At 38.2% G+C, this 24,905-nt stretch overlaps 2 protein-coding genes across 3 annotated transcripts in view; one reads left to right on the top strand and one right to left on the bottom strand.

Annotated features, from left to right (window-relative positions):
* Nucleotides 1-258: 258 nt before the first annotated feature.
* On the bottom strand, nt 259-3,691 carry sigmar1 (sigma non-opioid intracellular receptor 1). Its single transcript, XM_007260819.4, has 4 exons — nt 3,381-3,691; nt 2,180-2,380; nt 1,858-1,950; nt 259-855 (listed from the first exon to the last, which is right to left on the bottom strand). The coding sequence occupies exons 1-4, from the start codon at nt 3,523-3,525 to the stop codon at nt 626-628; spliced, it is 669 nt and encodes a 222-aa protein (XP_007260881.1). The 5' UTR covers nt 3,526-3,691; the 3' UTR covers nt 259-625.
* A 2,197-nt stretch (nt 3,692-5,888) lies between these two features.
* Nucleotides 5,889-24,905, top strand: part of galt (galactose-1-phosphate uridylyltransferase) — a 155,518-nt gene continuing 136,501 nt past the window's right edge. The window contains exons 1-5 of one of the 2 annotated variants that reach the window (XM_007260816.2): nt 5,889-6,090; nt 7,547-7,716; nt 8,862-8,937; nt 10,484-10,532; nt 17,371-17,500. In XM_007260816.2, the coding sequence (XP_007260878.1) occupies nt 6,054-6,090; nt 7,547-7,716; nt 8,862-8,937; nt 10,484-10,532; nt 17,371-17,500 (462 nt within the window). In that variant the 5' untranslated portion in view covers nt 5,889-6,053. The remainder of the gene's footprint in view (nt 6,091-7,546; nt 7,717-8,861; nt 8,938-10,483; nt 10,533-17,370; nt 17,501-24,905) is intronic. The other variant, XM_049468455.1, reaches the window with a different exon arrangement.

A 24,905-nucleotide genomic window follows, 5' to 3' on the forward strand; every position in this document is an offset into this window, starting at 1 on the left:
GCAGCTAATGATAATTCTAAAAAAATATAGAGATTTTTTTGCCTGGAGTGTTTTTTGCCATGTCCACAGTGCTGCCTGCTTAAGTTGGACAATATTTTTGGTTATTAAACAGACAGACACACAAAAATATATATATATTTTTATATATGCACTGCATATACTAGAGAGCATTCTGAGAGCATTAATCAGTGAGATTAACTATACTTAATCTCACTGATATTTGATTATTTTTTAACTTATGAAATTCAGAAGGCAAAATATTACAAATTATAGTTTATTCTGGAGAAAGGCTGGACAGAAATGAACAAAAGGTGTTTTGACAGTATTTTCTGCAGAACATGAAGGTAAAGTTTTTAGACATACTGTATGAACAGTCTAAAGTGACAGTGAATTTCTGTAAGACATGAAACAATTATGTACAGTGACCAATAAACTGTTATTTCCCCCATCAGGATTGTCAAGTAATCTAGATATCACACAACCTCGTTTTTTTAGAAGGTTAAAAGCAAGTGCTTTACAAAAACCCGTCCCCTCTGCTGCCAGATCTGCCAATCTAAAGTAAAACCCGTCCTGTTACTTAACAAAATCAGGAACCACAGGGTAAAACTGGAGAGCACGGTGGTCTTCAGAAGAACCCGGCTTCAGTCAGGTAGGTGTTGGTCTCCAGCAGCATGCCCTTTACGTAAACCCGGACTGTGTAGTATAGTGTCAGAAAGTCCTGCGTGCTGAAGACTGTGTCTGCTAGAGCAAAGCCCAGAGTGGACGGAATGAATCCTCGGCCGTACTCCACCATCCACGTCCCAGCAGTCCACTGCACTGAGGTAGCCTCTCCCACTGCGTGCACTATTGTGTCTCCTTACAACACAGAAAAAAGTCAAATATATCACTGTTTCACAGCAACACAATATTTAGCCATTTAGGCAAAATAATGATATCAGCTTATTAGAATGCAATTATTATCATTAAGCTGATCATTTGTGAGATGAGAACCCGAAAACATATTTTTTCCATTAATAGCTGAAATGTCCTGCTTACAATTTTTATAAACATTTCCTAACCTTTAAAAAATGCTTTTATTGTGGTAATTTCAGCCTCTGCAGCGCCCTCTCAGGTTCAGCTGTGCTATAGGCGAGAATGATGTGTCCGTGTACTTTGGTATGCAGACACATCACAATATGCAGATCAATCAGTCAATCAATTATACCCCCCCACCCCCCCGCTGACGTCCAACCATCTCTGTCTCACGGTTATTGACGCACACTGCTGCTGCTGCAATTCAGCCAATCAGCTCTCCCTCCTGCACCGCCTCCAGTGCTTCTCCCAAACTACCCCTCAAATATTTTAACCTTTTAACCAAAAATCAGGGGGTTTAATACCCCTTTCAAAACAAAATCACTTTTTTGCATTTTATATGTATGCTTCACCATCTGCGAACAAGCAGTAAATAATTATAGTTTGTTTTATTTATGACCTAATGAGTAATGATGTAGTTGTGCATTTGGTACCCATGTGTATGATATTACTAATAATTAACTAAGAGAAAGTTCACACCTCCAGCAAACCCAAAAAATGAAGACTGCTCTATAGAGTATTTCTAAGTGTGTCCATCTGGTTGTACACCATGACAAACTATAAGCCTGCGGCACCAGAGCAAATCTAATCAGCTGGTGCTGATCTGTTTTTTCTTCTATAAAAACAGGTACACTACAAAATGGAATCTGTGTCCTAAAGATCCTGGAAATCTACCACACAAGAAATTAGCTTCAACCGTCATTTAACACACCTGATTCACAGAATAAAGCTATTTAGTGGTACAGTAAATTGTGTTGGTTGTGTGGTAAAATATAAAAAACATACCTGGGTAGTACGTCTCGCTTTTAGTTGTTCCCTCTTTCCATTGTCTGAAATTTCCAGAAATTATGGTGTCTGAGATTTCTGCAAAATAACGCCCTGCAAAAGAGATAGACAAAAGGTAAGTGTATGCTTTTCTGAATGGAGACTGGAACAATCCCAGTAGCTTAAACCTCAAAAGGTGAAAATCTAATGTACCTTTTTTGCATTAAAAATCATTTATCTGAGATAAAAGTAATTGAAGAGACAACGGCTAGCTACAAAGGATCTCCACATAGATAATACTGTACCTACATGTAGTTATCTAATTTAGGTGTAAGTGACTCACCTGAGTGTCCGCTCGTGTCCACAGCGGTTCCGAACAGCAGCACGTATTCAGTCAGCGAGGCGTGAAGCAGGCACATGGAGCCCATCCAACCGCCCGCATTTACAAATATCCACTGCAGGTCCTCATCAGGCAGGATATGGCCTGGGTACCTCTTCCGCAGCTCCACCACCACTTTAGAGAAGGCCTGCTCGTGGTCCTGACCTACAGGATGCAAACACAAAACATGCAAACATTATACACTGCACTTTTTGTAATTATAATATTGTATATACAGCTCTGGGAAAAAACACTGAGTTTCTGAATCAGTTTCTCTGATTTTACTATTTATAGGTATATGTTTGAGTAGAATGAACATTGTTGTTTTATTTAAAAAATTGACAAAATTTTTCCCAAATAAAAATATTGTCATTTAGAGCATTTATTTGCACTAAATGAGAAATGGGTGAAATAAAAAAAAAGATGCAGAGCTTTCAGACCTCAAATAATGCAAAGAAAACAAGTTCATATTCATAAAGTTTCAAGAGTTCCGAAATCAGTATTTGGTGGAATAACCCTGGTTTTTAATCAGATTTATGAATATCCACTATGGGATAACGTTATGCCTCTCCTGTTGCAAAAATTCAAGCAGTTCAGCTTGGTCTGATGGCTTGTGATCGTCCGTCTTGCTCTTGATTATATTACAGAGGTTTTCAATTTGGTAAAATCAAAGAAGCTCATTATATATATATATATATATATATATATATATATATATATATATATATATATATATATATATATAGACACCCTACTAATGGTGATTAGTGGGCCAAAGCACATTGAACTTTACCCTCAAACACAAATATGGCAAGTATCTACTCCCTCCCTATTCTCAGTACTTAAACCAGTAATAACAAGCTGTTGGGCTGTAGCTCAATCAGGTTGTTTACTATCAGCACTGAGTTAATTCAGCTCAGAGCTCTTATGACAGGTTATAGAATAGCTAGTTTATAGCTAGTGTTAAAAAGTCTCACTAACTTTAACCTACAACTCTGAAGTTGCATTGAATCAGCCCTCTATCGCTATCTGGGTGAGAGGGCTCTGCTCTCATGGCTCCTCAGCCAGCTAACCTTTTACCCTACAATCACATATATACTTTTATTAGCTAATAATGTTTAATAGCTAATAATCACAATAATTATTAACTAATATCTGTATTTACCTGCGTACTGTTTGGCCAGTTTGGCGACATCCTCCTTGGTAAAGATGTACTGTTTATGAGCCAGCCAGTACTGCAAGTACTGCCCTGCTAAAACCAGCACTCCCACAAACACCACGAGTTTCAGGAATTTCGTAGTGAGAGACATGATAATAACCACGAAGATATCACCTAAAACGTGACATCAAACACGCTAGATCAAAGCAGGATCAAAGCTGGAACAGACAACACAACAAACTATCAACATCTAGCTAACCTATCTCACACAATCCCATTCAAACGCACAGCACAGCACGCTAAACCTTACCGGCCAGTGGCCCATCTCGCATGACGTGACGTAACGTTATCGCTGGCATACATTCAGACCAATCGTGGCTCGCGTTGTATCGCTCTCGGCCAATGAGAGTTTTAGAAATCTCGATAAGGAAGCGCGAGATGTGACGCTACAATAGTGAACGTCAGTACTGCGCTAAGAGACGCAGTTGTTAACGTAAAAATAATAATAAAAAATAAACGAAGTCGATTTATTGGCAATAAACAAAGAAATAAATTAAATATGTTCCAAAACATATTTATTATGTGGTTTAATTAGGACACTGTGCATATTTAAGGCTTAAACCCTTCATTATACCCAGAGGCAAAACAAAAGGAGGATCCAAACAAAGAAATTCCAGAGAGTAGATCACCCACTTGAAATTTTCTTTTCGTATTTGTTGATCCACTAGAGGGCGCACCCGATTGAGTCTAAATTGAATGGGTTCCTATAGAGCAGGGGTGTCCAAACTTTTTTGTTGGGGGCCAGAAGGAGAAATATATTTGAAGTCACGGGCTAAAGACTTTGTAATAAAAAATAATGAAATATACCACTTTAAATAATACATTTTCCTGATTACTTTCATTTACACACCATTTTACTTGACTTACTATCTTTATCTTTGACAGTGATGTGTAAAGTTGTAAGATTTTTCAAATTGATGTTTTAGTTCATGATGTCTCTTAATATTAAACTCCTTAATTACGGCAACTTTTAGACTCATTTGCCCATTAAAACTGTGCACTCTCTCTGCTTTTAGACTTATTGGCCCGTTTTTCTGCGCTAGAAATGCGCACTCTCTCCGCTTTTAGACTCTTTGGCCTGTTTTTTTTGCGCTAGAAATGCGCACTCTGTCCGCTTTTAGACTCTTTGGCCCGTTTTTTTGCGCTAGAAATGCGCACTCTCTCCGCTTTTAGACTCTTTGGCCCGTTTTTCTGCGCTAAAACTTCACTCTCACCGCCTCTTTGGCCCGTTTCTGACACCTAGCGTTCAAACTTTGAATCTCACATTATAAAAACTTGCTTAACAGCGGGACAACTTTCATTCTATTTCTAAAATACCTCGCGGGCCGCTCCAAAAAAGGAAACGGGCTGCAAATGGCCCGCGGGCCGTAGATTGGACACCCCTGCTATAGAGCGATTAGGCAAAAGCATGATTTATAGATGGGTCAGTGTAACGATTATTAATTCCATTTTCTGACCGTTTGAGGCTAAATGCAAAAATAAAAATATATGTAAGTAATAAATATTTATTTCTTATGTAGTTTAGTGTACAAGTTTTTATCCATTTTTAGGTGTTAGTGTTTTTCATTTCTGCCCCTTACAATCCGAATATCAGGAAAAAATGGACAAATCTGAAAATTGATAGAAGATTCAACTTTTCAAGGCCGAAATGAAAGAATAGATAATTGAAAAAAATGATAGACATTTTTTCTTCACTATACTAAATGGAAAAAAAAATAAACAAAACTTGTTCCCACACCTTAATAAGTTGTGTTCTCAACTAAATTATCTCATTCATGCGCCTTAATTATGTCATTCCATTTAATTAGGTCCTTGTTCCCGCGACTTAACAAGTCGATGCCACACACTAGGATCTCATTCCCACGTCTTAAAAAGTCATGGACATGCTTTAGGATCTCATTCCCACACCTTAATAAGTCATGGCCATGCCTTAAGATCTTATTCCCACGCCTTAATAAGTCGCGGCCATGCCTTAGGATCTTGGTTACCACGGCTTAAAAAGTTGTGGCCACACCAGGATTTAATTCCCATTCGTTAATCAATCGTGGCCACGCATAGTTATTTTTTAACATGATGTCACCTTAGGGGCTCCGTAGGCAGACACATATATTTTTAAATATTTTAAACACTAGTCATTAATTTTTTTACACTATGTATGCACACAGTAGCAGTAATGTTAGCGGCTTTACTGCCTAAAACCTGTTTGATGTAAAAAAATGTGAATGTACAGACACGTTTTCTTCACTTTTAAAGCACTATACTTTATTGTACTTTGTAAAACTACTGGAATATCTCAGAAAAGTAATCGTTTACTATGTTTAAATGGAGTTTTTAGCCGTTTAGCTCTGTTCACCCCCATTCATTGAGGTCTCCCTCGATGGCTCCCTCTAGCGATATTTAGTGGTATTCTGATACAACAGAGAAGAGAGGAAGTGGGCAGGCTCTCTAAAAAGCAGCTCTGACTCTAAACAGAAACTTAACACAGCCAGTCAGCAGCTGAAGACGCTGCAGCTCCTGTGTTATTTATTTATGGTGTTTTCTAAACACACTTTGGGGGAATAGTCAGGGCTGGAATTCTCTTAATTCTTGCTGTAGAGGAGGCTGATGCATGACTGAAGCATGGAGACTTACAGCACAGTCCAGTTCGACCCCAAAGGTAAATAAATAACTACAGCCTTAGTGCAGCTTCATTCATACTACACTTATTGTCTGTTAACATGGTGAATCAGTTGCAGTGTCTGTCTGTCTGTCTGTCTGCCTGTCTGTCTGTCTGATTGTATGTTTATAATAAACCATGGAAGCATGGTGTCTGGTTGTAGTACTGAACCAGGATCCTCTCACTACTGACAGATAACTCGTGACACCTTCTGAGCAAAGTTCTGCATTTCAGCCAACCCACAGTATATCCTCACTGTCCAATGAAAAACAAGCACCTTCATTTTTGTTAATTTAAATACACAAACTGTCTCTAATACTGTATTAGAATTCCTTGATGAATGGACCAGTAAAAATTATCCTAAATTAATGAGTTTGTATTACTTTGGCTCATTTGTCCTGTAGTTCTGACATGCCATAATGTCTGAGTTGCAGTGGGCGGGGCTAAGCTTCTGTTTCATTGGCTGGTTTATGATCTATTCGGATGAACAACAGGTCTCAATTTGTGTTCTGTGCAACAAAACATTAAGAAAAGAAACTACATGATGTCCATTGTAGGGTCTGAAAGGGATAATTTGAACACATAAACTGTCACAAAATCCCTTGATTAATGGATCAATAGAAATTTTCCAAAATCACCTGAAATTAACTCTTTTTACTTTGACTTCCATTCAAAAGTGATGATGGTTTTATCTCTCTTCTGTAAATTTGCTGTTTTGGAGATGCATGTTTTTATTGGACAGCAACAGAATGGACAAAAGTATTGGTACACATGCTCATCCATTGTTGGGTATTAAAAATAAGTTTGTCCTTCTTTTGGAGGCTTGTGGGCAAGGTCAGGGTGTTGTGGATGGAGCAAGTTTTGGATGGAACACCATCTCAGATCATCCCATTCAAAAGCATTAAATGGAGCATCAACCATCATTCCACAGGGTCTTATGCCATTGGGCATGGTGCCAACATGTTTATATCTTAATTATCCAATAAAAATGTACCTCCAAAACAGCAAACTTACAGGAGAGAGATAAAACCTTCTTAATTTTCATTAGAAGTCAATGTAAAAAGTTTATTTTAAGTTATTTGGTAGAATTTCTATTGGTCCAGTCATCAAGACATTTTGACACAGGGTAAAGGACAGTTGATGTGTTCATATTATACCTTTTATATGATCATTATTACTAATACTTTGTGATTTGGAACACTTTTTATTATGGTTAGAAATAAAAAAATATTTTATATTAGGATAGTAGTGCCTTATTTTGTGTGCATTACAGACAGACAACTGCAAACTTATATTTTTCCATAACTGGAACAAAATTCAGGTCTGAGTCACTACATCACTACACACCTCCAAACTTTATGTAGCTTCAGATTAGTGTACTGTAGTGTTCTGCATTATAATGTACTCTATGTTTTGGTTATTAAAAGCTCAACTCTTCTTTGTCTTGTTGTGTCAGAGCACCAGCATCTGCGCTATAACCCCCTGCGGGACTCCTGGGTGCTGGTTTCAGCTCATCGAATGAAGCGTCCCTGGAAAGGACAAGTGGAGAAGCCGCCTGAGGACAACGTCCCACGCCACGACCCCAACAACCCTCTCTGCCCCGGGAGCACCAGAGCCAACGGCGAGGTGAGGACAGAGTAACTGGTAGATTTAAGGTGCAAAATAAGGCAGTGATTGGGTATTTTAAATTGTTGCCTTATGTAGTGCGCCTTAAATTACAGTGCACCATATAGTGTGAAAAATGCGGTAATCTAACCAATAATCCATTTTAAATAGATTAAACCAAGATTACTATTGTATGGCTTTGCAAAGGGTGTTTTCATACATTCAATTTGTAGCTGTAAGCAAGTGCATGTACTCTTTTGTGGCAGGTGTATTTCACTGATTTTCAGCAGGTGCACACCGAAGCTATGTAAAAGCTAAGTCTGTGTCCCACTTATTTAGCATCATGTTATTTAGCATCACGTTATATAGCACGCTATTATTGTCTGTGCAAAAAAAAACTGTGGAAAAGTTCTGCCTCTGCTGACTCCTTACAAACTGACCTACCGTATCATTATATTATGTTTTTCTCGGGGGTAGATGTCTGTGTGCAAAACCGCTATTACTGTGCTTTTGGTTTAATTACTGGGGCTGCATCATGTAATTCTGTACAGATTCAGCTGTTTTTCTCCATTATGTTTTGTACCAGTGCTGTATATCTCAGGATATCTCAGTGCTGAACTCTCCGTATCTCCGTTTGAGGCAGGCAGTTTAGCCACAGGCCCTTTGGACGCTTTTTTTAAGGGCTCAGGTAAAAGAACTCGGAGGAAACTGATGTGTCTGCATTCATTATACCATCTCCTCTGACTAAGCAGAAGAAACGATGATTTCTCTCCTCCTTTCCTCGCTCTCTCCATCTGTCTTTATGATTTGCACAGCTATGAATAATTCCAGGCTTGCTGCTGTTTTTATTAACGTGCTCTTAAACTTGACAAATGTCCTTGGCTGATCCCCCCCCCCCTCCCCCCACTGCACATCGTTTAATAGTTAATCAAGCGAGTTAGTGAAAAGCATTTTAAGAAAATTCTAATTAAAAATTCCATTCTGAGCACGCTTTGTTTTACGGTAATCTGAGAAATGTAAATGAAATAATTTGAGCGAGACGTGACTCTTAGTGTAACTGTAAAAGTACGAGAAGTTTGGTTTGAAGGTTGAGTTAATTTCACTACCATCTACAAACATTTGTTTTTGTTTATAATGCTAAATGTTTCTATTTCCTACATTTTCAGGTCAATCCAGAGTATGACAGCACTTTCCTCTTTGAGAACGATTTCCCAGCGCTGCAGCCAGATGCTCCAGACCCTGGTAGGATCTTAAAAAGTTCCTCCCTAAAGTTGTTTTTAAGGCACTGAATCTTTTTTTTCTTCCACACTGCTGTGCATTTAGGTTAACACACTGAACCCTATAGAATACAGAACCCTTTAGATAGCTGTTTAGATTAAAACATTGCATGGAGTCCCACAGGTTTCTGTATTTGGGTTGGTAAAATTGATTCTAATTAGTGTAGTTATACTGTAAGACTGAAGAACTGAAGATTGGGTCTAGGCAGTGGGTTTAAGGGTTTACATTCCAGACATGGATTGGGGCCCATCCATTAACTGTCCTTAAGAAGAAATGTCTTTCGGGCTAGCGCACCTGAATGTAAGCCACACCCACTAATTTAAAACTTTTGTACAGGTACAGGCCGCACCTGACTATAAGCCGAACTTTAGTTTAATTCAATAGGCTATGTAAGCAAATACTGTTACAGACTGAGAACAGTGCTGCGACATGGCTGGTTTAAAAAAAAGTAGCCTTCCAGGAAAAGTCACAAGAGTAAAGAATGTAGATTAATTACTGCCGGTAAGTACTACCAAGAAGCTTGCAAGGAAAAGAAGAATTTTCAGCTCATGATCTGTTACAGGGCTGCTGTGATTATCATCAGTTTGTTACATTTAAAACCTGCTGCTTATTAATGCTCTATTGTTACTGTTAGATAATACAGTGTCGAGATTTGAGAGATGCTGTGGCAGGAGAGAACATGCTGGTTTGCAGTGTTTTGCTTTTCAAAGTGTCTGAAAAAAACTTGGATGGGTCCAACATCTTTCTGTGGACATAGGGTTTATGTAGGGTTCCATAGGTTTTATATAGTTTAGATAGAGTTCCATATGATTTAGCTAGAGTTCCATAAGTTTCATAGGGTTTAGATGGGGTTTCATAAGTTTCATAGGGTTTATATGGGGTTTCATAGGGTTTATATAGCATTTCATATGGTTTAGATAGGGTTCCTTAAGTTTCATATGGTTTAGATCGGGTTCCATAAAGTTTAGGTAGGGTTCCATAAGTTTCATAGGGTTTAGATGGGGTTTATAGGGTTTAGATAGGGTTCCATATGGTTTAGATAGGGTTCAATATGTTTCAAAGGGTTTAGATAGGGTTCCATAAGTTTCATAGGGTTTAGATGGGGTTTCTTAGGGTTTAGATAGGGTTTCATAGGGTTTAGATGGGGTTCCATAAGGTTTAGATAGGGTTCCATATGGTTCCATAGGGTTTAGATAGGGTTCCATAGGTTTCATCGGGTTTAGATAGGGTTTTATATGGTTCCATAGGGTTCCATAGGGTTTAGATGCACAAAAAACAGTGTAATACATTGCTAGCAAAGCTGGTGAAAATGTGTACTGGAAACCCACTTTTACTAGCGTTTATCCATTCAGAAAGTACTTAGAAAGATATTGGTTCTTTTAAACTAAACTTTAAATAGCTTTGGATACAGAACAGTAGTTGATTTAATAGTTTCCTAATTACTGATTCATATTACTGTTGGTTATGTTTATTAAATAAAAAGGGAGCATCTGTTCTGTGTGTGTTGTAGGTTCAGATCATCACCCACTGTTCCAGTCTAAAGCTGCTAGAGGAGTTTGGTGAGAATGTTTTATCTTCTTCTGCAGAAAAACCTCAGTGGCCGGGGTGCACTTATATTAAATATATAAACATACATGTTCAAAGTGTAGGCTTGTTCAAGTGCTCTAAAATGAACGTGATGCATCTGAGAAATTAAATACCAGAGTAAATAGTGGAAGCAGTGTAACACTGTGTGACGTGAGGTCAGCAGTGAACTTGACAAGCACTTCTGCACTCTGGCTCGACTGATTTCCCAAGTTAAACAATAATTTAGTCATTCCTTGTTTCAGTTCATTAATTATTCTTTATTGCTTATTGATTTTGTTGTGCAAATCGGGCGTAGTAATCAAGAAAGACAACTTGGTGCCACTAGGGGATGTTTCAACCTTGACACATGGCACACACATGGACAATTGGTATGCAGATGAGTGTTTTATCAATGTCAGTTGGGTGGTTGCTTGTATTGTGTTTCATCGATCAAGGAATGTTAAAGCACACTTGGCAGTGTTTTTAGCCTTCTAACACAAGATAACACCTCACAGCTTATACAGGTGTTGCCATTTCTCCCAAGCCACCCCCATTAAGCCTTGTTAATTTTTACTCTGTTTATGTTTACTTGTATTCGTGGCTGCAAACAGGCGTTCATTCGCTGGGGATGTATTTCACTGATTTTCAAAAGGTGCGCACAAAAGCCATGAGTGCTACTTTTGCTGCTACTTGTGGAAAAACTACTCATTGATGAGATGTTTGTAGGCACCTCAAACTCATACACAATTCAGAAGGTGTGAGATTTACAAGGCATCTCACAGTACGATACGATATTATCATAATACGTTGCCCACGATAACTATGATTCAGGGATTCTCGATATATATTAAAACAACAATTCTTTGCAATATTTTACAGCATCTGTGTTACTGTGGAGGATAAAATACAAAATTTGATAACCAATATTATTCAACCTATTCATTTGATTATAGGGCCACCACATGGAGTATTGTGTTTCATGTAGGGGTGTGCCATATCGTATCATACGCAATAGTATCTGCAACAATTAGCCACCCCTAATAGGGTACTTCTTTTTTGCTTTTGCTTTTGTTTTTAGCAAAAGAAAAAAAAAGATCTCATTCCCATGATATATCTACTAGAGACAGATCATATCTTTCCAGTATCATTTATTTTCCTGGATATATGGAGATATTTGGAGTGCACTATTATTAGTATCATGACATTCTGCATCATTGACTTCTGTTACAAATCTGACAAAATTATTGTATTTTTTAATATCTCAGTTAGGGGTCTGCCATATCATATTGTATGCTTTAATAAAATGTATCTTTTTATTTTGTTGCAGTAGTGTGTTCATGATTTTTTTTTTAGTTCAGTGTTGTGTCATATCGGCAAGAGTATCGTTATCGCCATTAAACATTGTGATATTATTTTAGGGACATATCGCCCACCCCTGGTCTCATGACTTTTGCCATGTCCCATGGGAGAAAAAGAATTAGAATGCCGCACTGACCTTCTGAACATGTGTGTGGGGTCTCCTGTATTTATTGTGGATGTGATTTAGTTGACTGTGTGTTTACTAGGAGAATTCTAGTCAGACACTTCCGACCACAGACATGATAATGATGATACTGTGATATCACTGTGATTTTGCAATATTCAATATATCAAGTCTTTACGATACTTTACGGCATTTTTTGTTATAAAATACTCATAAACAAGCAAATACCAGGAGTTATAGATTTACTTTAGTATCAGTTTCACAGAATTTAACAACTAGTATTCTTCGCTACAGGTTAACTCTATTCATTTGATTATAGCGCCACCACGTGGAGAAATGAAGCAGTACATTTAGTAAATCTTTAAATTGGGGGACAAGTATCAAAGGGCCTAAAAATGTCCATGTTTTATGGCATGCAGCAATACTGTATTGCAAACAAAAAACGATACAATAAAATAAAATACAATACAATATCAATATTTTGTCCCATCCCTACAGTAAAGAGCTGTACAGGGGTTGGACAATGAAACTGAAACATCTGTCATTTTAGTGTGGCTAAATTGGAGCAGCCTGGTGACCAATCTTCATTAATTGCACATTGCACCAGTAAGAGCAGAGTGTGAAGGTTCAATTAGCAGGGTAAGAGCTCAGTTTTGCTCAAAATATTGCAATGCACACAACATTATGGGTGACGAACCAGAGTTCAAAAGAGAACAAATTGTTGGTGCACGTCTTGCTGGCGCATCTGTGACCAAGACAGCAAGTCTTTGTGATGCATCAAGAGCCACGGTATCCAGGGTAATGTCAGCATACCACCAAGAAGGACCAACCACATCCAACAGGATTAACTGTGGACGCTGTAAGAGGAAGCTGTCTGAAAGGGATGTTCAGGTGCTAACCCAGATTGTATCTGAAAAACATAAAACCATGGCTGCCCAAATCATGGCAGAATTCAATGTGCAATTCAACTCTCCCATTTCCACCAGAACTGTCCGTCAGGACAATAAATTATTGTGGTCTAAAATCAGGTTTCAGTTTCATTGTCAATCCCCTGTAGATGCCTGGGTAAATCTGGCATGTTTGCAATATCTGTAGCAATGACTGTAGCTTATGTAGCAAAACCTGATTGTGTTTTAGTATGAGCAACATGTTGGAAACGTCAGGTATAAATGTTAGAAATAAAGCTCTAGATGGGTTTCTTTCCTGGCAGATCCTCTGTAAACACTGGCTTTCTCTCGCTGTGAGGAGAATGAGCTCCCTTACAGCCAGCTGCACGTCCGTATCGCTGTGTGAATAAACCCGTCCTCTCAGCTCGTTACTGACCAGTTCTGGAGCCGCGTGTAGCATTGGATTACTCTCTCCAGAGAGGCTGCTAGCAGTGAAGGGAAGAGGGTGAGGCTAAACGAGGAGTCCATGTTGGAACTGCAGGCCGTGGACGATAAATCAATAAGGAGCTGCCGCCGGGTCACGGACTGTATCAGCAGTGCTGTAGCGCTCTAATGAAGTGACGTACTGTATCTGGTGTGGTGTGTTTGTTACATGGCTTTAGTTAACTCGACGTGCCGTGGGTTGGATCATATTAAGACTCTCATGGTTACTTGATTAAGCTCGATTATTTGATTTCACCCTTTGAGCTCTCTGGCTTGTTACAGCCTCAGGCTTATTATTCAGTAATTACACTGAAAACGATGTGAACTGACGGAAGTGGAAGCACTAAAGAAAGAACTGAAAAATGCAATGAAGAGTCTGGACCTGCCTGGAGTTTCTGGGTGTGTAACGAGGCTACAAATCATCAATTAAAAATAGGTTAAAAGTCATATCCAGCAAATAAAAGAGAACAGACAACACAACAATAGAAAAATGTAAAAAAATAAACCGAGAAATTAAGTGCGGAAAGACAGTGTAGAGACAAAACACTCAATATGCACAAATGAATGGTTGGCAATACTTCGCAAAGTCTTTACTTAACTGAACAGTTAAGACTCTCAACTTGAAACCTGACTATTTATTATTAATTATTAATTAAAATGAACCTTCTCTGTAATTCAGTTATGATTAATTGGCAGCTTGCTAGCTAATTTAATGCCCAGTTTATATTGTCATACTGACATTTATTACTGTACAAAGCCCTGACAGACATTAAAAGAGACACTCATAAACATTTTCCACATAGTATTCAATCAATAAATCAACCAATCAAACAATAAACCTTTATTTAAACTCATTAAACATTGAGATTGTGTGTATTGAATTTGGCCCTCATGTACAGTGTAGCTGAGTCAATACATAAAGTAGGGTTTGTGAAAGAAAAGCATTTTAATCAAATATATAAGATATTATAAGAAAAATGTTTAAAAAATATGCAACAAAAGTAATAAAAATGATAAATCAAAAGACAGCAACTGATTAACAAATAAAACTAAAACTTAACACATAAAAGAAATAAAACACAAATAAGCAATAATTAAAGATATTGAATAAAACAGTAAAAATGACAATAAAGGAAACAAGTTAACTAAAAAAATTAAATAAGACCAAAACAAAGATACTCAAAAAAATGGCCAAAAAAAAAAAAAATCATTTTTTTTGGTTCCCAATATAATTATGCCCCAATATGAGAATTGTGGGCTGATATACATAATTAAATTGTAGATTCTCCTTCTAGCATATCATGATAAATTTTATTATTCCATCAACAAAAAGCATTAATACGTATATCCAGGAAACCTCAGGGCTCCACAACGTATCCCATTAAAACTTGAATATTGAATGAAGCACCATCCATTATTCCAGAGTTCACAGTTCTTCACTATGTCTGGTGTTAGGCATGGTCCAAATAAATTCATATTTATCTGCCTCAGAGTCCTATTTTGTTGGTACATACAAAGAAGATGATCTGTATGTTGGTTTTTGCTTATCTGTGTTAGCTTTAAATAGATGAATGCATTTATTAGCATAGGTGTCCACAAACACTGAGCTTCTTACTGTTCTTTAGATATAGAACACTAGATGGTGCTGTGTCCCTGTCTGATGGATCTGCAGTGATGTGATTTGTGGTGGGCATGGCCTCCACTGAGCAAACATCTCTGCTGCTCTACCTCTTTCACCTCCCAGCTTTAAAACATCTACAGTGATGTATTTAATGTCTCATTATTTGAATAAGACGGTCATCTAGTTCTAATAAAAGTGACCTTATCTGCACTCTATACTGGTGGTACGTTTCTTTTTGCATATAAGTCTGATGGAACAGCTCTGGAAGCTAGTTAGCACTCCAGCTACATTGAGTGGAAGAAAGCCCCTAAAGACCTGCTGTATGTCTTGCTTCATACTTGCCTCATGCACTGAAAAGCTTAGGTTGTTTTAGCAGTTTTTGTTGGTGAACATGGTGCTTGGGGGGATGCTGACATGCACGATTAATTTTTAATACCACAGACCACAAATTTATAAGGAATAGTGAGGGGAAGTTTGGCTTTGGCTCGGGAAAGATCTTGTTTGACTCTATACAGTAAAGTTAAATCATACTGTATGTAGTTTGTTTATAGTAACTGCAGTATTGGACTATAACTGGCTGTATAGTTCACCCTGCGCAAGGCATGCCGCGATGCTCGTTGCTATCTTACACCCCATTAACAGTCTATTTTCACACCTTGCGTCTGCGTCGTCAAAATAGTGTTGGACTGTAGGAATAAATCTACACTGATGGGCGTGGTGGTCTGGAAGTAAGGAGTGTTCAGATGTTAACAGGTGCTCCAATGACTGAAACTAACCTTAACAACAGTCACCGAGGCTGAAGCAGCATTAGCCGCTAACTACGCTAAGCGCTAGCTCTTTTGCTGTTCAGAGCCAAGTTTTTGGAATGTATTCTGCGTGTTTACTGTATGAAAACAGGCCACGTAGGACAAACAGATGGCACATAGCGTCTTGGGTTACTGGAATGCACAAGGTTCCTCAGTGTAGTGCTGTCGGGTGGCATTTACCAACGCTAAGTGCTGCTGCTAACCATGGCTAGTGCTGCTGCTAACCGTGGCTAGCGCTGCTGCTAACCGCACTAAAATATTGGAATTCTAAGCTTACTGTAAATAAATCTGTGTAAATTAACATCCAGTGCTCATTTGACTTTGAAAGAAAAGGTTTTTTAAGAATTACTGTTTTGACTACTTAGGTGCCCCCAGTGGTGAGACCTGCTTATGTAGAAATTAAACATGTCGACACCCCTGTTCCTTACTATTGTTGCTTAAAATGAAAAGAGACCAAAAAATAGATTTTAATAAGGTGCCTTATAATACAGTACGCCTAATAGTTTGTAAAATATGATATATTATCAAATGAAGTAAAATTGAGCAGATGAAACATGAAGTATCTTGGGTTCAAACTGTCTATAATAAAATAAAAGTAAAAAGTAAATGGAAGAAACACTGCAGTTTTTTTTATTAGCAGTTTCCCATACTGTCCCAGTTCTTTGTGATTTGGTGTTGTGGTATTCTCTCTATATAATTCTTCTCTGTTATTCAGGCCTGAGAAGCTGTTCATTTCCTCAGTGCCCTCTCTGAGCGAGGAAGTGTTAGTGGTGTTGGGAAGTCTGGCATTCACGCATGTGCGAAGTAGTGCATGCTGTTTCGTAACCCACGTGGCTGTATATGGAATCCTAAAGCAGCAGGCATGTTGGGAGCGTGCCCTTTTCATTATGCAGTTATGAAGATCAAAGGTGTACAAGTGTAGAGTAATTTACATGCTGACGCCCACTCAGCAGTACGCACCCCGAGGTCTTCATATCACATATGCCACCAACAGATGCAATTTTTTTTCCTCATAATTCCTTCCACGACTGCTTGCCAGACCTGAATTAATGATCACTACAACCCACTCAATTATAGAAACAGATTGGGTATCTGTGAAGTGGTTGGGCGAGTGAACTCAAAATGCTATATTTATAGTTCAGCAGTAAGTATAAGACCCTATGAAAGTGCTGAGCGTGAACTCCAGTATATAAATATTAGGGCTGCTGTTGTTTTTTTTCTTTTATGCTTATTGATAAGAACTTGTCGTTATTATATGTATCTCGATACAGGAGTTATGATTCCATTTATTGTGACATCTTGCGATAAGCCAAAATATATATTATGATTTTCTTTTACAAATAAAAGTTTGGCAAAATTGTAAATTGTTCCAATATTTTTTTTTATTTATTCATTTTTTTTAGAAACATCGTATTATTGGCAGACACTAACAATTAAAATGTATCATTCATTGATTTAAACTAGTTTAAATTTATTTGTATTAGTTTTAAAGTTATAAAGATATAACCATGAAAAATAAAAACCCTTGCCTGTTTTCTCATTGTTTTTCAGTAAGGTCATGTGCTTCCACCCCTGGTCTGACATCACTTTACCCCTGATGCAACCAGAGGAGATCCGCAAGGTGATTGACAAGTGGGCGGAGCTCATTGAGGAACTGGGCCCCACTTATCCATGGGTGCAGGTAAGGAATTCTGCACAGCTTCAGGATCAGATTTCTTCTTGGGTTGATTGGAGATCTTGGGTCAGTTAATGATGTGAAAGGTGGTTTAATGTAATGATAATAATGGGAAAATCATCTCACCAAATTACAGTTTAATTACAAGTTAGCATGAAAAGGCCTTAAAAGAGGCTTTAAATGTATTCCTAAAAAAAGAATTTGATTAATTTTATTTTACTATGAATTTAACTAAACTGCTGCCACATTTAAGGTGGAAGGGAAAACTTGCTAAATGTGAGAGAGATATACATATGATAAGAATGAAACACATCTTGTTTAAACACATTAGTTTCTATTAACACTGAGTGAGTAAAAATATGAAACTTTACCTTCGCTAAAACTATGCCTTTTTTGGAACTGCTGTTCAAGCTGCCAGATTTAAGGTGGAATTTAAGGTGGAATTGAAAATGCGGGGGAACATGCTAATGCTAACTAGTTCACTTAATGTGAATAAGATATACATTTACTAAGGATGAGACTCATCTTGTTTAACTACTCTAGCAGGCAAAAACAATGGGTTCATACAAGCAAATGTAAGAAACACTGCACTTTTTTTTATTAATTATTATTCTCTCTCAAATTGTTCTAATTTACATAAGGTCAAAGTTTCTATGCCATGAATACAAAGGCATAGACCCTAAAAAAATCTGTGTTTTTTTCAGAGGCTTTGGCTGTTGAATACAGTCTGCAGTGCATCTCCTTTTTACTGCTTCCTTTTTTATGTACTAGTTACTTAACCTTGACAAACAAACAAGAGGGTCATAAATATTACATCAGCTTAGCGTCAGCCTGCCGAAGGGGGGGAGGGGGCGTTTACTTTGCTCATTACTGAACATACTGGGACATTTAACGTTGTTCTGAAATGCTATTAACATTGCTAGCAAAAGACACTCTGCCCTCCAGGGCTCGTCTTTGTCACACAGACACGGGTGTCTCCATATTTCCTTCTTGCGTAACCGAGTTCTGTGTTTAAAACCGCCAGGACGAGGAGGAAGGGGACACCGCTAGCCTCGGCTCTCGTCCCAGCCTTCACCATCTCTGCTAATTGGATCAATTGGAAGCTGGCTCCTCACTCAGGGCTTTTCAGGACTGATCAATGCACAGCAGCGCTATGTGTTCCTCTGGCCTCCCTCAGCATATTAGAGCCTCTAAAGCAGAACGACCATGCACTTCAGAGCCTGCCAGCGCTCGTAAGCAGCCAGGATTAGGCAGATTTAGTGTGCCCGGATAGACTGGGAGCTGTAGTATAAGCAGAACAGGGCGCAGGAGTTGATGGGGTCTACGTCTTTACTGTAGTTTGCATTGGACTGAGGCTGTAAAAATGCTTCGGGAAGCCTGAAACTGAGGGTGGTGATTCAACAGCATTGGTTTTGGTGCGTTAGTATGATGTGCAGGTAAACAGCCAAATACAAACATTCAACCCTGGAAAAAACTAAGAGACTACTAAAAATGAAAACCAAATTGAAAATCTCTGGAATATAATCAAGAGGAAGATGGATGATCACAAGCCATCAAACCAAACTGAACTGCTTGACTTTTTTCTACCAGTAGTGCAGGCATTCTCATGCATTGTTTAACAAGACAATGCAAAACCACTACTGCAAAATGTACTCAAGAAATTTCTATTAGGGTAGTATTTTTTCCACATGCTGTAGATACGCTTTGTGTATGTGTGTGCATTGCTATCTTCCCCCCCTGGGTTCCACTTGCGTCGTTTGAATAGGAGCGGTGCTTGTAAATACATCTACGCCAGGGATGGGCAACTTCCATGATGGAGAGGGACACATTTTTTTCAGCATGACCATTGGAGGGCCACATGACGTCGCACTTCAAATAATTGAATATGAAAAACGCTACAAATGATTTTCAATAAGAACAAATTTTATATGAATTTATATCTATGTTTACAGCACCAGCATTTATCAACAACTATTTTCTGCATATTAATGCATTTTAATACGGCAAAAGACAAACCGTTTGCTTACAAAAAGTGCAAAAAGGAAGTCCTTCTTATCAAAGAATAAAAAGTTTGCTTAAAAAACTGATTGCAAATACAGTAGTTCCTCTGTGTAAAATAAAGTTCATTAAAACAAGTCCTTCATAAGCAACAAGGACAAAAAATTTGCTTATAAAAGTGCAAAAGGCATTTGAACTCATTTATAACAAAGAACAAAAAAGATTTAAAAACCGATTGCAAATAGCTCATTCAATAATAGCAGAAAACTAGACCACAGAGGCCAAACATTTATTGAAGCTAATGAGAGAGCTGTGGTTTGGCCTGCTGGCTCACAATGGACTGGATGTCAATGTCAATTTTCGTGGTTGTTTGGCAGCGCCCTCTAGCGGTCAAAAGTAGAATTACGTTTTTTTTTTTTTTTTTTTTTTTAATTATGAAATTATGAAATTATTTTTTATCTATTCGCGGGCCGCACTGAGTGATGACGAGGGCCGTGTGCGGCCCCCGGGCCGCCAGTTGCCCATCCCTGATCTACGCCAACGAGTGTGGTATCTCGAAATGAGGTGTGTTCAGGTGAATTTCTGCTATCTTGGCAAGGGAAAACTTTCTGCTATCTAGACAGGTGCACCACTGACTGGAAGCAACCTAGACAGATGTTAACAGTCAGATGTTCATTGCTATCTTGGCGGTGCCCAACTTACTACGAACACACGGACATGCAGCAGTGCACAAACCTATAGTGAGTGCCACTTTGCAGCTATGCAAACTTTTACATCAACTGTAAGCAAAATGATCGAGTTTAAACCAGCATTTCAGAAACGTTGGACATGTCCAGAAAGCTGCGCCCCTAATATAGCAATCCACCAAAGTCAGAGCACACATGGCTTTTAAAGGTGATGGCAAGTGACACACCATCCATCCATCCATCCATTTTCTTCCGCTTATCCTGGGTCGGGTCGCGGGGGCACCAGCCTAAGCAGGAAAACCCAGACTTTCCTCTCCCCAGCCACTTGGGCCAGCTTGTCCGGGGGAATTCCGAGGTGTTCCCAGGCCAGCCGAGAGACATAGTCCCTCCAGCGTGTCCTGGGTCTTCCCCTGGGCCTCCTCCCGGTGGGACGTGCCCGGAACACCTCACCAGGGAGGCGTCCAGGAGGCATCCTAATTAGATGCCCAAGCCACCTCAACTGGCTCCTCTTGATGTGGAGAAGCAGTGTCTCTACTCTGAGTCCCTCCTGGATGACCGAGCTTCTCACCCTATCTCTAAGGGAGAGCCCAGACGCTTGTATCCGTGACACACTGATTGGTTTATTTCACGTTACGCCCAAAACAAACCCATGATTAATTACGAGAATTAGTACTTGCCTTTTTAACGTTTCGAACCGCACAGAGCATACTTTTCCTGTCGTTACGATAGCAAAGACACACTCACTAACACACCCTAAAACAACCTGCACAGTGCATGGTTGAGCAGATACAGATAGCTAAAATATGCCCCATAGGGTAAAAAGGAGAGACGAAAGATGAGAGAGCTAAATCTGTCAGGCACTCTAAATATGTTGATTTATGAGAACAAACACTGAAAAAAAAAGACTTTTCATAATATATCCACTTGAACTAAAAACATGTTAAAATGCCTCAGACATGGTGCTGATAATACGCTTCCAGAGTTGTATGTCATTCGTGTGAAGCGTTAATGGCTCCTGTCACAACAAGCGTGCAGGTGTCTATATAAGAAGAAGCTTTTTATGGAATGAAATATGAAATGTTCTTGTTCTTAGGCCTGTGTAGGAACGATGCTAATGGAATACTTACTGTTTTTTTCTAGCAGCTTTAGAGGAATCATAATATTAGGAAGAACACTTGAATGACATTGGCTCTGAGCAGAGGTTTTTGTTAGTTATCTACAAAAAACTGCCTGAGAGTGGAAAACTAAGACTCAAATCCTAGCCTTTGGCCTGAAAGATACTCAACGTAAGTACACAAGTACGCCAGTACACAAGTACTTCAATACAAATTCCCAAACATCCTGCCAACACTCTTAAGTAGATGTAATGAATTTAGCCGATTTAACAATAGATGCAGCTCCTCTTCTTTGGAAGGAGATTGATATGTAATATAATGTCCCCAACACTCTGATCTTTTTGTGTTGTGTTTGAAAGCTAGTTTGTGATACTCTAACTTACTCTAAACAATTGCAATCTTGAGCTAGCATTAGTTAATTTGCAGTCATTTGTGTTTAAGGCAGTATACTTCACTGTTGTGCTACATTCACTTTGAATCTGATTTGATAATAAACCATTTTATATAAAATTACAAGAAATTGTGACAATAAAGGGGCAGACACAATGTCTTGAAATTGGACGTGGCAAAATCAGGTAGATAACTTAATATTCAACAGCTCTCTTCAACACACCCATATTATACTGCCGTATTAAACACAGTAAAAATACAGGCGTTGGACAATGAAACTGAAACACCTGTCATTTTAGTGTGGGAGGTTTCATGGCTAAATTGGAGCAGCCTGGTGGCCAATCTTCATTAATTGCACATTGCACCAGTAAGAGCAGAGTGTGCAGGTTCAATTAGCAGGGTAAGAGCACAGTTTTGCTCAAAATATTGCCATACCAGAGTTCAAAAGAGGACAAATTGTTACTGCACGTCTTGCTGGCGCATCTGTGACCATGACAGCCAGTCTTTGTGATGTATCAAGAGCCACGGTATCCAGGGAAGTGTCACCATACCATCAAGAAGAATGAACCACATCCAACAGGATTAACTGTGAATGCAAGAGGAAGCTGTCTGAAAGGGATGTCGCTTTGGACAAAAGCGTCTGCCAAATGTAATGTAATGTAATGTAATGTAATGTAATGTTCGGGTGCTGACTTGGATTGTATTCAAAAAACATAAAACCACGGCTGATCAATTCACGGCAGAATTCAATGTGCACCTCAACTCTTCTGGTTCCACCAGAACTGTCCGTCGGGACAATAAATTATTGTGGTCTAAAACCAGGTGTTTCAGTTTCATTGTCCAACCCCTGTATATCAGCCAATGAAAGCAGCAAGGGCTGTGCATAGATGTTAGTGAATTAATTCTGCCTTAACTGCAGTTTCCTGTGCTGGAGTTCCATCTCCAGAGCTCCGTTTTAACACTCTTAGCAAAGGCCAGGTCACACGTTAAGAAATTCTTCAGGACTTTTTGAGTCTTCAAGAACATCTTCTCCATCTCGCTAAAGGTCAGCTCGACTATACATCAAACCGGTCATTAATGCACACTCGTCCTTGGCACTCTTGACGTGCATGCGGTACTTCAGACTTCAGAAAACCAGAAAACTGCACAGCTCTTGCACTCTCATGCCTCTTTCCAGTCAGAAGCACCTCTCCAGCTCTTGTTGTTTGTCTGCTGCAGAGCATCACTCTTGGGCATGTTCAGATAAGGCCTGTGGTTATCTGCTCTCTGTTAAAGGCATCAGAGCATGTGTTCTCTTTTGCCCCCTCCAGATTTACAGACCCTGATGAGCGGGGACTTTAGACAAGTCAATATTTATCAAGCGGAGTAGACAAGGGCAGATCCTGCACAAATCCTTTCATATCACCCCCAGGGGAGTCCTGGGGAAGTCTTAAAACTCTCCTCGACAGGAGGTTTCCTCTCTGGCAGCCCTGTGTGTGTGTACTGCTGGGCTTTCACCTGGCATGCTTGTGTGTGTATCTGCTTGTGTGTGTATCCGTTGCTTTTCACTGTGATGAACGATATAGTAAAAATACTAATGTTCCAGTTCCAGTTCAAGTTATGTTGTAAGCACATGTTCTGTAATGTTCAATGTTTTTACTTGTTAAAGATTGACATGCATTACTGGAAAACATGGAATTAATTTGGTACCACTTTAAAATAAGGCTACCTTTATAAAGGGTTTATAATTGGTTTACAATTAGTTTATTACTGGTTACTAATTAGGTTGTAAATGCCTTAAAATCATTAATAATCAGTTATAACACATACGTAGAAAGGGCAACAATGACCTGTTGGTGGCCAAATAGTGAACCCACAGCCATCTATATTGTTGTCCTTTCTGCATATGTGTTATAACTGATTATAAATGATTTTTAAGGCAATTACAACCTAGTTAGTAACCATTAATAAACTAATTGTAAACCATTTATAAAGCCTTTATATTTATTTTAAAGTGGTACCATTATTTATTTTTTTATTTATTGATGTAGAGCTAACAAATACATCAGCTCAGAGTTCGTTTTTTTTATCATTGAAGACTTTGTGTCAACATTGCTTAAATAAATGTTTTTTTTTAATATATAAAATAAATTTTAACCGTATAGTCAATTGTAATTATAGTTTTAGTTGGGTGTTTGATTTTATTGTCCATGTCTGCCCTGATGTTTTAAAAATTGTATTGTTATGAAAATTTGCCATGAAGGTATGTAAAAGTCATGGAAATGTATTGATTAAAAAGTGTATCAATCCTGAGTAAACGTAGATGGAGTACAGCCATACAGCATGTAAAAAAGTAATGTCATTTTATTGACACTAGAACTTTTGACTAAATCCAACAACTATCAGCAAATGAAAGTTTGTATAGAGGTCATATAACGTTTCTATAATATATATAAAGTTCTAACACTCTAAACCAAAAGGTTTAAAACTTACCAGAACAGACTGAAATGAAGTAAAAGAAAGTTAGTAAAAGAAAAGTAGCTCCTGCCACTGGATTACACATAAGCCTTGATTCTTTAGAACTTTTAGCTAGAACTGTGTTTGGTCCTCACAGCAGTTGGTAAAGATTCATTGGGGTTTAAAGGCTCTAAAATCACAGCTGTTGGCCAAATCCAAATCCAAAAAAAAAGAAAAAATCAGGACCTTCCAAAGTGCAAATCCATATCCAGGTACCTGTTTTGGTTTGTATTACTGTATTTTCATTTGAATTCATAAAAAGATATAATTATTATTTAGTAACAATAAAATATAAAAAAAATAATCAAGTGAGAAATATGTTTTTGATATGTTTTTTTAGTAATATTAAAAAGTTCCTTTTCAAATGATAAAGTTTCCTTTCTTCCTGTCTCTTGGGGTGTTTTTAATTTTTTTTCAGCATTTTTATATCAGTATTATAAAGATCAGATTGGGTATGACCCATTTAGAGAAATCTAAATGTCTGGTAGAGAAGACAAAAGTAAGCACCAAAAGTAAGCACCAAAAAAATACAACAATTGGATATTTTAAGTTGTTCTTTGATGTGTAAATAAGTACACCATCGGTCAAACGTTTTAGAACACCCCCATTTTTCACCTGTATTTTTGTCCTTTATGCTCCTTATGTTTAGTCAGTAACTAAAAATGCTTCAAAATCCAGTGTACGTTTTTATTTTATTTAGTATTGTAATAAAAAGAAAATACTAGT

Source organism: Astyanax mexicanus, chromosome 20 (genome assembly GCF_023375975.1).
Source record: "Astyanax mexicanus isolate ESR-SI-001 chromosome 20, AstMex3_surface, whole genome shotgun sequence".
Classification (NCBI taxonomy): domain Eukaryota; kingdom Metazoa; phylum Chordata; class Actinopteri; order Characiformes; family Acestrorhamphidae; genus Astyanax; species Astyanax mexicanus.

Excerpts from the sequence above, each read along its gene's own strand:
- sigmar1 (XM_007260819.4), bottom strand. The coding sequence starts at position 3,525 with ATGTCTCTCACTACGAAATTCCTGAAACTCGTGGTGTTTGTGGGAGTG. Across the intron at positions 2,381-3,380 it reads ACTGGCCAAACAGTACGCAG|GTCAGGACCACGAGCAGGCC; the intron begins GTAAATACAGAT and ends TGCATCCTGTAG. Across the intron at positions 1,951-2,179 it reads GGACACGAGCGGACACTCAG|GGCGTTATTTTGCAGAAATC; the intron begins GTGAGTCACTTA and ends TCTCTTTTGCAG.